Raw genomic sequence first — 16,950 nt, 5'->3', positions numbered from 1 at the left:
ATAAGCGAATGTTTAATCATTTGTTTTTCGTGTTCTTGTTTTCCACTGGATTACGTTTCTATTTTTGGTTCCGTTTCGCGTGAGTCATTTTCAGTTTTGTATGCTGCGTCTTGAACCTCGTAACCCGAAGTATTTAAATAACAACCTACGTAAGTAATTCGAAAGTATGACTTCATGTATGTACCTATAGGTATGTCCTTTTTAAAGAGATTGCACATTCATAAAACGTAAACAATAACTATAGGTACATTACCAACCTAAAAATCTATGGATATATGAGTCGTCTATTATCAAAGGCGGCAATCTGACTTTTGGACAATGATTGGTAAATCAGAAAAACGAATTATTGACTTTGTATTCCATTGGCAGTCACAAAACTCTTCGGAACGACATCTTAGATAAATAACAGGTTAACTATTAACCTTTATTTAATGCAGGTTTTGAACCGTATTCTTTGAAGGAGACGATTATATTCAAATAAATCTGTATTGACATATCAATAAAAATTTTTTGTCCAAATGCACAGATTGCCATCTTTGATAATAGACGACTCATATATAAAAATGAATTGCTGTTCGTTAGTCTCGCTAAAACTCGAGAACGGCTGGACCGATTTGGCTAATTTTGGTCTTGAATTATTTGTGGAAGTCCAGAGAAGGTTTAAAAGGTAGATAAATATGAAAATGCTCGGAATTAAAATAAAATAACAATTTTGTTTTTCTTTTGATGCGTCCCCCGTCGGACGGATTCCTTTTGTTTGTTTTAAGTTTATTTTATACAAAAGCTTAGGTATTTTATTTAACGATTGAGGCACTACGAAGTCTGCCGGGTCAGCTATTTAGAATAAATCAGTTATAAAATTAGTAACTATGTATGAAGATAATAATTTAAAACGGGTGTAATGATTTTTATTTTACTGCCTAAGGGTATGTACGTATGTTGAACGGGTATGGTTGAACGAGCTCACGGTCCACGTGTTGTGAAGTGGTAACCGGAGCCTATAGTCATCACAACGTGAACGTTGCCATCAATTTTGAGACATCAGTGTGCTTAGTGCGAGCTTTTTAACGTTCACGATAACGTAAAAGTTAATTCAAATTTGTATGGAGTTGGAACTTTTGCCTACGTTTGCCGCTCGAGGCGCTGTTCCAACTGCATAAAAATTGATGTTAACTTTTACGCTATCGAGAACGTTAAAAAACTCGCACTAAGCGTACAGGTCAAAGCTTCGATTGTTATTGTTTATCGTGAAATTATTTTGAGTTTCGGTATAAAATACACGATAGCTTTGACTTAAATTTTAGGTGAATAAACACTAGATACATAACTATAAATACTTACCTTTCATATTAATAAGATCACAATACATAAGTAACATTGATAAAAATAAATGAGAAATACATAGGTATTAATACAGTGAAACGAGAGATCACCTTAAAATGTATGTATTGATTTTATCTACAGTACATATGAGTCATGAATCTATTTTAAACATAGAAACTTGAATAATTTACGTCATGTAAGATTTGTTAATGTTGGATATAAATCATTTTTTTCTTCTTAATATAAACTGTTAAACAGAAATATATTTTTAAAACCTGCGTCTACACAACGATTTTTACTGTTTTTCGAACGTAGGTAGTGACCGAATAGAGAGAGTGGAAGCAGGTATTTAAAATACTGAAGGGGTTACGGTTGCGCTTGTGGCAATCACGACTTGCACAAGGCCATCATTGTTAATTCCTGGTAAACTTCGCGCTTCTAACTGCTAGCAGTCACAATTCGGGTCACAAAACCATGAAAAAGGTAGGTATGTCGGTGCTGCTAACACTATCGTGTTATTATTGCTATCACATATTTGAAATTTCCAAAAGAGGACGGATAACTGTTCCCGATTCCCGATCGTGCGGACAGTTTTTTTTTTTTTTCTTTATAGCAACGTCGTCAGGTTTGAGTCCCGTAAGCTCACCTACTAGTTAAGGTTACGCTGAAATAGCCTCTCATGGCTATCAGCGTAGGTAGGAAAAAATCCCGATATTTATTTACCTAATTTACCGATTCCAAAAAAACATTATTACGTGCTTTCCCCTTCAGCAAAATTTATAATTAAAAGACTTAAGTATATTCTGAGTCGGAAGCGCCGTGCGTGACGACAAGTTACTTCCTTTCAAGAACGATTGATCTAATTTTTTTCACAATCACAGCCCAACTGTTGATTATTGAGACCGGATCGAAATCTCAGTTATTTTGTAGTAAAAGTTTTCCCAAGCTTCAAATAGAAAACAGATATTGTTTTACGACAAAAATAGACACGATCTTCCCTAGCACATCAGCGCCCTGCTAGCATTATTTGAATCATAAAAAGAAGTGTTAATATAAGAAGAAATGGTACACGACCTGAGATCTTTAGATACGAATATTAAACATACAAAGGGTGTCTAACGACACTTCTTATAATTTAACACGCCCTTTTTTCATAGTTCAATTAAAGTTTCAAGAATTGCCTTGACGTCTCATTCTGCCAGTTAAAAATAATCAAAAGTTTGGAATCACTTACTTGAAATTAGTTCCGCGCGATCTCGTGTACTAATTTTTTTTTTAATAATTATAAAAATTACATCGTTTTAAAGGTTCAATTCTTAACTTTAAATTGATACTAAATTCATTAAAATCAAGCCAGTATTTAAGAAGCTATCCCGGATTAAGTGAAGGAATAACGAAAAAGACGTGTTTCAATTGATTGATACGTCGCGAGTTGCGACTTATTGACCCCTATAAAAGCACCTGTTATCGGATTTTCTTTACCAGTTGACTTTCACACGTTGACCGGTACACATATCCGCTAATTTTGATCCTTTACCTTGTACGACAATGGAGACAACACCTACAGAAGCAGCACAAATCGTAGACCTATTGCAAGAAGGGCTCAGCCAGCGGGTTTTCGCTCGTCGGCTCCACATAAGCCAGTCCTGTGTTTCGAAAGCTTACAAGCGCTTTCAGGAGACTGGTGGCTTTATCCGGAGACTAAGATCTGGATGGCGCCGGTACACATCGGAGAGGGATGACCGTTTTATCGTGCCCACCTCTCTCCGAAATCGGCATTTACATGGTGTCGACGTTCAACAGGAGCTCCGAGATATTCATGGGGTAGCAGCCAGCGAGTGGACACTTTGTCGACGACTCAAGCTAACGAATCTGACTCCAAAAAGGCCTCCCACAGGCTCAAAACTCACGGTAGCTCACCGACAAGCACTCCTTCAATTTGTTCGCACCCTTCTTGATTGGGAGGTTGAGCAATAGAGGCAAGTCCTGTTCTCCGACGAGAGCAGGAAGTGTTTGCACGGTAGCGGCCGAAGAGGTCGGGTCTACAGGCGGCCTGGGAAGCGATTTGCGCAGTGCCGTTTCGCTAAAACAGTGGCTTATGGGGGCGCCATTGTATGATGTGGGCCGGCATTTCCTTCGATGGTAAAACTGAGCTTGTTTTCGTGCCTGTCGGGGGACGAGGAGGCGGTCTAACTTCGGACTGGTACATTTCCAATATTCTGCTGGAACATGTCCTTACCTATGCTGGATATATCGGTGATCACTTCCTCCTTATGCACGATAACGCTCGTTGTCACACTGCCCGTGTAACAACTGTATACCTCGAAGAAGTCGGTATCGCCACATTGGACTGGCCAGCGCTCAGTCCTGACTTGAATCCCATTGAGCACGTGTGGAATGAATTGAAGAGGAAGTTTCGTTCCAGAACTCCTGCTCCTTCATGTCTGAATGAGCTGAAATCGGCGTTGATTTACGAGTGGGAAGGTATCCCACAAGAATCAATTCAGAAGCTGATCATGTCTATGAAGAATCTTCTTAGGGCGAGGGAAGGGAACACAAAGTACTGATACTTAATTTTAAGGCTAAATAATTTCTTTTACTTATTAATTTTTGTTGTTTTGTTCATTCATTATTTTTCCATATTTCCTTGTTTTCCTACCTCCTTTACTCAATCAGGGATAGCTCCTTAACTACTGGCTCGATTTAAATGAATTTGGTATCAATTTAAAGTTGACAGCTGAACCTTTAAAATTATGTAATTTATAAGATAATTATTTAGTAAATTTAAAAAAATTTATTTAGTAACCAAGCTCGCGCGGAACCAATTTCAAGTAAGTGATTCCAAACTTTTGCTCGCGTGTATAGTTAAAAGTATTAAAAACTTACACACATTTTATTGTTAAAAACCTTGCTCTCACCTTGGGAATGACAACTAATGTGAATAATTGATATCGCGTGTGAAATTAGATAAATTAATAATTGTATGATTACTTATTATTTATGAATATCTAAAATACACAAAATGCAAGTTATACAAATTCCTTTGTTGCAACTATTTGAAACTAAACACATTTATGTGTGCATTCTAAACGGAATTATGAAAATGTTACGTAATTGATAATTAAATATAATTAAATTACGCCCACGAGAAAACTGGATGTGCCAATCTAATACACTTAATGTGCATGCAGTGTAATAAATTAAAAATAAAAATATGTTTCAAAATTGATTAAAATCATATTGAATGACGAACTTGGCACAAGTAGGTTGTATAATTTGCTTTAATAAAGTGTACTTAAAGAAGATTTCGCCTTTAGAATCAATCACCTTCTCGGATTCTAGTGTAGGTAGTAAGTAAAAAAAACAAATTCATAAAAATGTCTAAAATACAAAATAGGGTCTTTTTACGTTTAATTTTATTATAAGTCTCTAGTTTTCGCAGTAATAAATACAAACGTAAAATATATATTTTATTAATATATTATGTACTTGATGGAATTTATCCCTGAAGCAATGCATTTTCTCTACAACAAAAGGAAATCTATACCACGTGGTTCTAGTAAAATTGTTAAGATTTTAAAGATTAAGAAGTATAAAGACTAAATTTATTTACTGAAAGTCATTAAAATTGCCGATTAAATTGCTTAAAATTAAATTGCTGAGTATTTTTTTTAATATTAGGTACGAGTCGACAGAAACTTTACTTGAGCCCGAGTACTTATTAATTAAAGTTTGATGTAGTAGGAACAATAGGGAAAGCTACACAAATATAATAAAACTAAAATAGAAGAAAGGTTTTTTCATATTGCCATAGGAGACAAAGGCATAGCTGAACCGCTACCTAAAGTTTAGGACTCTTCAAACATCGTTGTCATAGCGCTCGAGCGAAGATGATTCCAGAATTAAATAGTATGTGATATGGTAGATTTACTAAACATAACCAGTCTTTTCATTTCTTCTACACGCTTAAATCTAGCAGATATATTTTTATTCTCAAAATCCAAGTGCAACATCAACAATAAACACGAGCCGCTTTCATATCTTATTTCCCACAGGCGACCGCAGACATACCTATACAGCTATTAAACGTATGTATATGTGTATTATCATCTTACAGTGGGAACTGAGAACTGATATCTTACTTAAGCAGGATGTAACTTCGTGAGTAAGCTTAAACTCATCGAACTTGCCTTTATTAAGAAATCAGTTAGTTTCATTTTAAACGGAATTTCAATGTTATTTCTTCGTGTCGGATCTCTTGTGCAATTGTGGTCAATCATAGAATTACTTCCGTTTTATGCAGGGCACAACCTTAGGCTTATGCAGCCGGAGTAATAACGACCCACAACAATAAATTGTGAAGAAACTATTTAATCTATACCCGTACTTTTTTTACCGTTTATTCTGTGAGAGCCGCCGGTCAAACTTAAATGTTAATTGATGAAGAAAAAAAAACGACAACAAAGTTTTTATATTTATGCAATCTGTAAATAAAATTCCGAATCATCAGTAGTCAGAGTATTTTGTTAATTCATTTCCCGCCAAAAGCTTTAACCTCACTGCCTTACCACCACATAATATTTTAGGCACATACCTACCTACTTTTGCCAATACGTATTTTCAAATAATGTTTTGTGCACGATAAATTTAACGATTTACAAAATTTCATAAATTTTAACAAGTGGGTATAACCTTCAACTTGTGATGATTCTAAGTTTGTGGAAGTAATTTTTTTTATTTTCTGGCCGTGGCCCGACCCTCCTACGAGGTTCTCGCGCCTAGCAATCTGCAGAAGATCTGCAGATCTGCAAATGTTGGGAGCAGACTGCGGGCCCGTTAATATTTTAAGGGCCCTACCGCACTAAACTCCCCTGCACTCTTACATCCGACGTCTGATCTCAGAAGCCGGTAGAACAGAGTAGAAGGGTTCCCGCGGTCAACACTACAACCAGACTCACGGCGCCACTCCGAGGACCGTCGGGTTGTCGAGGCGATAGTCCGCGGTACGGCGGCCCTGCCAGACCGCCCGGGGGATGCCGTTGGTGTTCCGGGATACCCCACTGGGTCAGAACCAGCCTGCCAGGTCAGAACGCGATACACCGCAGACGTGCAAACCCTCAACCCTGCATGTTTACAGCCAATGGAATTGAGATTACAACCACACATGGCAATATTCACATTAAAATGTTTATAGAACACCTAACACCAGGTTATCGGTGAGTTCGCAATATCTAGCGCAATAGAAATAGCCTATAAAACCTAAAAATATATAGCCTAAAATAAAAATAGTCTAAAAACGTTTTTAACCAAACTCCTCAATATTTCCTTGAACCGTTAATTTAATTTGAATATTCTACAACACCTCGATCTACAAATCTAAATTTACATTTACGATAACATCGAAATGACGTTAAATATTTACATAAAACTGGCCCCCAAAAATAAATTGCATACGTTGAACCACACTAGTAACATGAAAATGTTTTATATTCCGTAGCGATCGTGTTACCGCTGGTATTAGTCACTTTCCGGCGGGCATGACGTCACGGCGCGGAGTTATGGTTATTTGCAGATGGCATCCGCTGAGCTATTGTTTTCACAATCGTAACACTGTAAAAGCAGTAATCTCTATTGGTAGTTTGCAATACACATTCCCTTGCGTACTTTCTTTTCGACGTTTAATCAGAATGTCTGGATTGCCATGAAATAGACGCTTGACTACACAACTAGGAAAACATCTCAATAAAATAATAAGAATAATAGCATTTTTAAATCTTATTAAGAAGTAGAATTGCAGCAATAAGCGGCTTCTGTTTTCGCTCACACAAATACTAAATTTTAGAACCAGCAGAAGTCAACTTTTGGCAATTGTGGCAATATTTTTTTTTTTTTATTCATTCAATTCAAGCTATTTAATATTAGATCAGATTTGTTCTGCAATTATGGCTATTATTCAAGTTCATAATGATATTTCCATTTTTTTTCTATCATGTGTTTTCTTTCTTTATTTTCTAATGTAATTATTGTCTAATGGTAGTTAATAAAATAAAAAAGTACGTTTTTATTTATTTTATTTGACATCTAAAACATTCGTAACAACTGTTTGTACTAAAATATAAATGTGTATCAAGTTAAGCTGTTAAATTGGTGTATTTCATTAATATCCTACTTATCGCTGCTATTAGCAGGTGGCATTAAGCAAAATGGACATTTTTATATATAAGACACTTTCCATTCGTCGTTGTCATAGCCGATTATTCTTAAAACAATTCACAGTACTTTCAATACTACATTGAACACGCGTTAGCTCATTTTATAGTTGGAGCTTGATGGCGTAAGAAACTAATAAAATATGAATAAAATTTTCTTCAACCCATCCGAATGGAATTGAGAATGGTACATTATAATTCATTTTTGTTACAATCACGACAAATAATTATACCAACTTCAAACTCCACTAGCACAGTGAAAGCGAATGTCACTAAAGCAACATTAACACGCAGACCGTGTCCCACAACGCAAATTGGAATACGCAAAAACATTAATTGACAAATTACAACGAGTAAGTATGTGGTGTTAATAAATTTTGAGATTCACTAAAATAAGATTCTAAATAAATAACGCCGATTTTTTTCTTATTTTAATTTATAAACGTAAATTAAAAATAAATTATTAACAGTTATGGAATATCTGCTGCCTCAGTGGACTCGTGGCGAATGATGAGACCGCTCAGTGCTTCTGGATAGGAATGTTCCTGTCCGTGATGGCGAGTTGTGGCAATGGCGCTTCCACGGTAAGCACACCGTCCCGGGACAGCGAAGACTTAATGGCCTCAGGATTTGTTCCCTTGGGCAACAAAAACTCCCTGTTGTATTCTCTGTACACAGATTTCGTATCAGATTTCTCCTCGTGTTTGGCATGGACCTGAAATCATCACATAAATCGGTATTTAAAATTCCTGTCTGGTCAAGATGACTGTGTTTCTTGACCCCGATAAAAACGAGAGCTCCGGTGCACAAAACGAATCTATATTGTTGGCAAGTTGCCTGCGCTGTGAATGTTATGCGAGCCAATTTCTATGTTGTGTACATAAATAAAGACTGATTTCAAAAATGTAACGTTTTTTAAGCAAAACATAAATTATTTTAAAGTACAGAATACACCGCAGTTATGACAAAAACAAATAAAAAATAAACTCTATCATTGGTTGTCCTCAAAATACGAAAGATAAATAATAAATAAATGGAATTCGAGAATAGGAAAATATTACATAATAATAAAATTTTAATATTGATACATAATAACCGCTTACAGATTACACGCGATCATCTGGCCCCTAACTAGGGTTCCCTGTACTATGGGAACCAGACAATACATACTACTGGGTAATAATACCTATACGTTTTGAAAATTTTAACATTTTCCCATAAGAATCTATATCTGCTGAGTGCATCATCCCTAATGTGGCCAATATCAGTCAAATTGCTTAAAGCAAACAGCTTAATACAGTTGACTGCGATTTTATCAGATACGAATGATATTTACCAGTAATTTGTTGTCGACAGTCTTAACAACGATCTCTTCGGGAGTATACTGGCTGACATCAAAGCGAAGCTTGAGAGTCTTGCCGTCACCCTCGTCTTGAATGAGCGGCGAGTTTAAGCTATCCCAGTGACTGGGCTCAGCAAGCTGTCTGCTGTCACTGTGCTGTGAAGATGTCGTCGTGCTGTAAAAATTCAGAGACAACGCTAAATAAGGATTTTATTGAACATACATGACATATCGTCTTTTCGCATTAAAACTGTATAATCAATCTTAAAACTTACTTATTTTACAGGAGAGTGTTTTAAAGGTTTATTAACATGTGATATTTTTAATGTTAATGATCTTTGCAACATTTATTTTTTATTTTTTACCAGTTACATTATCTGTCTTTTAAAGTAGATAAAATTATGTATTCATTTAGTAGTCAAAACAGGTAAACAAAAAAAAAAACTATAACTAAACTATGCTCTTTTGACAGTATGTATGAGAAAAATACTGGTGATACCAAATGATTCCGTATATTAACTCAATTTCGAATATTTTTGGAAATTGTACACTTTTAATGCGAAAAGACGATAATATATGAAATGATTTTATTCTCATACTTATAAAATATTCTAGAAATGACAAGCATCTAAAAAAGGAAGTTTAGAGCGCAACAAACAATAATACTATATTGATCTGCATAAAAGTAGTTCATATTCAGGTAACTGGCCTTCAAGTAACGTTAGTGAAGTGAGCAATCCATTATGTTCGCTGTGGCTCTGTGAATTGTTAAATAATCATAATTGAACTAGGTATATAGGTATGTTCGTCTGCGGTGCTCGTTGTAACTATTAACGTGGTTTAAAGGTCGCTATGCCCTTGAAAACTTGTGATAAAACAAAACTCGCTTCTACACTGCATTTGAATAATAATACTGTGCATAGCATTTTCGTTGGTTTTCACAAGTCGTCGAAATTAATTTGAGTCATTAAAAGAATTTAAATGAAATAGATTTGTTTTAAATTTAAATATTATTACCTATAAAATACGTGTAAATTAAGATGGGTATACATGGCCTTAATTATGAAAAAAACGTAGATTTATTTAAATTCAACTCATGTATTTTTTAATATGCGTATGGAAATATGAAAGCTATTAAAGTAATTTAAAGTCAGCTTGTAATCTAAGTCTCGTGTGGCGTGCAAAACGAAACATTATTCATTTAAGTCCCTCTAACGTACGTTTTATCAAAAACATCACATCGGTGGTACAATATCACCAATTATGTAATGATTAACCAAAATTATATCACGCTACACTACAAAATATTTGGTAAGCACTCTCAAATTTTCATTAAGTATTGAGGTGCTGTATATGATAAAATTAAGGATACTGGTGATCGAACTACTGTGTTCTAGATTATCTTTACCACGTTCGAAGCTTGAAGTGGAAAAGAGACAATGTTAATTGCTCTGGACTACCGGTGGACCAAATAACTCACTGTCTGGTCCAAGCGCATACAAGTACAGAGGTTGGTCGAGAAAAGGCCTGACGATCAAAGGCTTTTATATAATGATACCGAAAATCGGTTCCCGGCCACTCAGACGTACTTTCCCGTCATCTATGCACAGGGTAGAAATATAACGAAGACGACCCGATTATTTTCAGTCTAAGTTTCACCCAAATTCATATTTTGAGTACTGACTTTGGGCGGTTTTACAAGAGCGAGTTTGTACAGCTTTGCTTTTCTGACGCGGATTAGTCCGATTTTTAAGTAGGTATGCAAAACATTTTCCCTGTGCACTGATATATTACTAAGATTGAACAAACTTACCTCCAAAAGTTTTAATTATATTCCAAATATGGAAATAAGTGGTAACACATTAGTATGTTTTAGTCAAATTTGTAATTGTCTGACAACATTGAAAAATCTCGCAAAATATACGAGAATTTAAATAATCTCGGTGGTGACGCGTTGTTGATAGTACCATAAATGATAGGTATTTTTTCTTGATAATAGAATTCAATAATCCACATAGCATTGGATCAATAATTGAAATGGATAATGCTGGATATTTTCAATTGCATTTTAGCTTTTCGTTTTTTTATGTAAGTATAAGTAATTGATTATCAAGCGTGATGTCATGTTCGTGTCATCTGTGTAGCCGCAAGGTCGTGTCAACAAATAATGAGATCATCGATATTAGAGTGAGCAAATAATAAAACCAATGTATTCAGTTATCAACCGTGGGAGACATTCAAACCTGTGATGAACCTGTATGCCTACATACTATTACATAATCATCTCTGGGCATGTTAGAAGTAGCGAATATTCTACGTCGTATTGCGAAAGACAAAACTAGAGCGGTCGTGTTCTCTCTGGAACGAAACGTGCCGTATAGTAAAATAAAATAATCTAGAATGTACATAGGTATGTAGGTATGTGTGTGGATGGCTTCAAAAATATTTTATTTACCCAACTATTACTAACCTCCCATATTTCTTTTTATAATTTCATACTAGGTATCTCTGTCTGGGAATTTGAAAACGAGAAAACAATGATTTGTTTTATTATTATTTACTGGAGTACGTACCCGAGCCTTAGATATAATTAAAAACGCGTATTTTACGATTTCTGTTACTTCGGGTGTCAGTAGCGACTTAAAAATTTATAAAATAGATTCAAGATTAAACCATAACTAGTTTTAATTACATTACATATCATTGTGGTTTTAATAGTCGTTACATTCTCTGTCGTAGCAATCAAGAGAAACAAAAGAATTAATGAGTGCCGTTGCAGCTGTAGACATTTCGAATTAAAACTTCTCATAATTTAACTTATATGCTACATGTTTTATTTTGTAAAATAAGTACTGTCGGATTCTATTTATCTACATATAGGTAGAAAATATTTTTAAAAACAATTTCCCTAATCTACATTCCAAAGTAAAATATAAGCTTACTAGCGACCCGCCCTCGCTTCGCTTCGGAAACTGTAATTTATTATTGATTTCTCCACTATTTAATGGATGTTATTATACATATAAACCTTCCTCTTCAATCACTCTATCTATTAAACCGCATCAAAATCCGTTGCGTAGTTTTAAAGATTTAAGCATACATAGGGACATATATAGGGACAGAGAAAGCGACTTTATTTTATACTATGTAGTGCAGATACAATTTCAATTACTACAAGCAGAAAAAGAACATCGACGAGCATGCGTTTATATTAATGTTTTACATATGCATATAATCTAATAATTTATTTACATTTAAGATTATAATAAAATATACATAAAATTAAATAATATACAATTACCTCTCAGACGACTTAGTTACTCCTCCAGAGGAGACAGATTCGAAATTGTAAGACATGCAACAAGCATTATATGCTGTTAGTTTCACTGTATTCGACAGTTATCTTTTCGATTTGATACGAAACGCCGATGGACAACTGATAATGATACACGAGTTCAGTGACACTTATGGAAATGCCGTTAGTAGATATGTGATACGTGAGATACTTCAAATGAAAATGTTCAACCCGATCTAATAAATTCAATTCCCTTTATTAGCAGTCTTTCTTTGTTATTAACAAAGCAGGGAGTAAAGAAAAATTCCTCGTTTTGTCCATCACAGACAATGGCCATAAATAGACTATAAATTGAATAGGTTTGTTGCAAATGTTTTAGTAGAATTTACGAAATGGAATAGTCTTTAATACTTTTTCAGCTAAAATCTATATTAAACTGGCAGTATAATTGATATTTATAGAAATATAATTAATTCACAATGAAGCTAAGCTAGCGTAAAGTATAGATATAATTATCAAACACGATATCGGTAAAAGAAAAATGTCATTAATCAAATACAACACCGAATATACCTAAGTGTATAAAATTATTAAACAAAGCGATAATTATTTAACAAATACGATTATAATATTTAAATTTTACAAAGTTTGTATAAAGCGAAACGGTCCTTCGGGTGTAAATAGATATTTAATAAAAAAAACCTACATAAATAAAATATTAGCCATTATACCATACTCCAATAAAAGCAAATAAACGTAGCGAGCTTTCTACCAACTTTTACCCAAACGGGTGTAGTTGTTCTAACTCCGTTGCCATGGAACGAGGTAGCACACAATCGTGTCAACGTAATTTAATTATTCAGGATCTTTATCGTAAGCAACTGTCACTATACCCAAATAAGACAAACAGTTCACCTTTTAAGACAACTACCCACGCAGTATTACAATCATCTACTCGATCAAGACGGCATGGGCGGACTTGTTCAAATGCAATACCCACACTTAAAAAATTACTAAGTATCTTTCCAATGAAACCGTGAATGTAAAATTTTAGCTACGCATTCAAAGAGATCATAAATCAATGTTAACACGTAATGCTTGTTTTCCATTTAGATTTACGCGAATTTCTCAAGTTTTCCGCGGTCATCTATACTTTGGGTAGTGCAACGTTGAGTGAAGGTTGGTATTGCATCACAAAACTACAGCTGAAACAGCCCCGACTTGCTCCAAGTGGGTCATGTGGTCAAGCTATTAACATAACTTCAATATACTCCTGCAAACAACTTTGGTCATGCCCACACTCGGCGTTAAAATAATTCGTATCGATAATTCACGGACTTTCACGTTAAAAACCCGAATAACTGGCGATTAAATTTGAACCTTAACAAAACATAATACCTAGTTCAACATTGATCTGTTTTAGTGAAAAGATAAAGTAATCGTAAATTTAACAATATTCGAACATTTTACTCATAACTACCTACTGAATAAATAAGTAAATGGTCAGCTCTGAAAGAGTGATTAGCGGCAGCTGAGTAAAAAGGTTACTTTTCAATATACCTATTGATACTTTTTTACTATCACGATTCTACATTAAAATCATTATCAGTGTGGATGCTTGATCTCTGCTACTTACCGGTATCTGTAATTTTATTGATAATGTTAAATGGATTAGATATCGGTTAAAAAATTATGATCTAACAACAAGTTACTTGAAATTGTTTATCTCGGAACAATCCAGAGCCGTACGTGTTATGTGCGGCGTCTTGTTTGTCCTTTCGTGCATTTCTTAGTTTTAGCAACAAAATTTTACGTGTTGTAAGCCGCCGCAGCCGGCGCTATTTCTATTTATGACATCATCCCGCGTCGGGCTTACGTATCGCTGCACGCTTTAAATGGAGGCGAATAAGATGTCTGCAGTTGATGCCGTTCCGGACCATGGTTGCGGATAATGCCCTTAGGGCAAAGTAAACTTTCTTAAACGAAGATAGGCGGTGGTAATCGAATAACCCAAGTACCCAGCTTATTAAATTAAAAAGATACCGTGTCAGGAGTTCAAGGCTGGCGTGCTAATGTTATAATAAAAAGATGAAATTGTCAATGTTCGACGTAGCAACACGTTATTTTAATGTTATTTTTATTTTCCCTGCTAACTGTGGGTAACTTTGTCACTGTAAAATATTGAAAACTAAATTATGTTTTATAAAATATTCATGTATTATTTTAAAATATATACCTAGTTGTGCTCTTGAAGAAATTGTTGCTTTCTCTGTTCATGAGTTCTGATCTGAATTTGCTCATTTCTTCTTCCATCTTCCTCATTTCGGCATCGAAGCGCTCTCTGATGCTTGAGAATTCTGTATCGATAACCGAAAAATCGCCAAGCTTGATGGGGATATTTCTCTTGAGACCACTGTCAGCCATTTTTCACGTTATTTGCCGCGTGGAAATTGTAGAAACTAAACAAACACTGAAACGTTCTCGCGTAAACACGTTTCACTGGAATAATACGCACTCGACGGCTGACAAGACAGTACTGATCATTAGTCGTCCACTGTAGACTCGGCGCCAGGGGGCTTGCGCACTGTTTTAAATAGCCTCACGTTCGAACGCCGTCGCGGAGTTGCTCCGCGTCACTCGGCATTCGGCCCACACTATGCCTTCTCGCTCATTCCACGTCTCCTCATACCTCACCTCGGATACCCATCCATCCATGATGATGCAGACTGCAGAGACGCAAAGATGCGATGGCGGTATCCACCGCGTAATGGATTTGATGAATCATAGTTTCATTTCGATTCATGTGTCCACTTAAGGCAAAACGAAACCACAAGAGATACACTTATTCATTGTGATATTTTTAATGACTGATCATATCCTTCACAAATGGAGCAGTCATCCAAATTCCTAATCGAATATGTCTTCATACTCCATTCTGCTTGATACCTAATTAAAATAAAGGCTTAAAATTATTATTTGTATTGTTTTTAATTACAGATCAAAATAATATACAACTAGTAAGTAAACTTTATCGAACGTCTAATAAGACCGTTTTTATTTAAAAAAAAATCTAAGTAGATATACTTTCACATCATAAGATATTGAAACAAGATTTTTTTTGACATCTATGGCACATTCATACTCAGTTCATGTAGGTAGTGTGTAAGGGGTGCTTGTAGAAAATCCTTGAAGGAATCCCATTATTTCCCTTTTCATCAATTGCGCCCAAAGATTAATTTTGCGACGTGCTATCCGTGTATACAAAGACCTCTCCTAAATTATGCTTCCTCGGTTATTTCCCATGAGGTTAAATAAGAGCCCTTCATGTCCACGAGATATAGTGACATTTAATGGGACCCTATGCTTTAACCACAAAAAATAAATAGTAATGAAAAGAGTAAGTAAATCTAAATTATGGAAACATTTTGAATATTCTTTCTGATTTTTACGTTTAGTAATTTATAAATAATTAGCGACCCGCCCTCGCTTCGCTTCGAAAACATTAAAACACACATGAAACCAAAAAAATAAAATAAAAATAAAATAAAATAAAGTAGCCTATGTTCATCAGGGACAATGTCGGCTTCTAATGGAAAAAGAATTTTTCAAATCGGTTCAGTAGTTTCGAAGCCTATTCGAAACAAACAAACAAACAAATCTTTCCTCTTTATAATATTAGTATAGAAAAACCGCAATACCTACTCTAAAACAAAAAATGTGTGCGTGTACTAGTGTACACACGTAAGAAGTGAAACATTAATGCTATCCCTACTCCGTTGGAGAAAGTGAAAGTACTCTTCGTCTGAACCAACCGTGGTAGGGGCAAGAAAAAGATGGCGCGTAACAGAAAAATGTGACGCGTAACCGAAAAATGTGACGGTAAATTTTTTTCCAACGCCGATAAGGAAGTTTCACTTCAAAAATTAAACTACTTACCCACTTTCTTCATCATCGTTACAATTTTTTACTTTATTAATACTCATATTGTAGTACATTTTACAAAAATCACAAAAAAGATTGAACTGAAAACCCATAAATGTCACTTCTTATTAAAATGTGCTGTGTTATCTTTAACAGCGATTTTGGCCTGTCCCATTTGATATGAGTGTCTGATGGGCATTCTTAGATTTGTCAGTGACCATACCAAACTTTAAACACGGTCGTTATCCTAGTCAGAGAAATTTGGTCTTCAACGTTGAATATTTTTCTTTTTGTCTCTTGTATTTTCCGGCATCCATAGGACAAAAGTTCTAGCTTGGAACGTTGAACGTGGAAAATTATTTATCAAAGTTAACATAATAATATTGCATAACATATCATGACGTGGTTGTCTGAAATTTGGTCTAAAATAACAACTGTTAACTATTTAACTAGCAGCCTTGAATGATTCACTACGTAGTCATGCGCTGAAGACAAAAAGTTCCAATTATGTCAACAGCTACCAGAGTATTTAACTACAACAGTGTGGGTGTAGCTGGCTTTAAAATTCTGACCTTCACTGTTAATAATACTAACTTATACTTTATTATTTATACTTATAGAATAAAATACATTAACGTATTATATTTACATGAAACCCATTAATACATAATATACACATATATACAGAACAATTCTTTTCCGTATATACAATACACCCACACATTCAGAAAACAACTTTACCCAGACTCCAAATTTAGTATTATTAGGCATATTTTTAATAAATGTTATCTTTCACAATGACGCTGACTTCCACTGAAGCTCCGTATAAGGTGTGAGGGTAATCATAGTTGGACGCGGCT

General features: G+C 35.0%; 1 protein-coding gene across 2 annotated transcripts; it reads right to left on the bottom strand.

The window, feature by feature from the left end:
* Nucleotides 1-7,377: 7,377 nt before the first annotated feature.
* Hsp21.4 (heat shock protein hsp21.4) lies at nucleotides 7,378-16,741 on the bottom strand. Of its 2 annotated transcripts, none has more exons than XM_062671619.1 (4): nucleotides 16,106-16,741; nucleotides 14,406-15,115; nucleotides 8,869-9,049; nucleotides 7,378-8,247 (listed from the first exon to the last, which is right to left on the bottom strand). In XM_062671619.1, exons 2-4 carry the CDS (start codon nucleotides 14,591-14,593, stop codon nucleotides 8,053-8,055), a joined length of 564 nt encoding a protein of 187 aa, XP_062527603.1. In that variant the 5' UTR covers nucleotides 14,594-15,115; nucleotides 16,106-16,741; the 3' UTR covers nucleotides 7,378-8,052.
* Nucleotides 16,742-16,950: the final 209 nt, after the last annotated feature.

The sequence above is a fragment of the Bombyx mori genome, chromosome 13 (genome assembly GCF_030269925.1).
Source record: "Bombyx mori chromosome 13, ASM3026992v2".
Lineage (NCBI taxonomy): Eukaryota > Metazoa > Arthropoda > Insecta > Lepidoptera > Bombycidae > Bombyx > Bombyx mori.
Note: the sequence above shows the minus strand (reverse complement) of the source record. Positions and strands in the feature narration are given on the sequence as shown.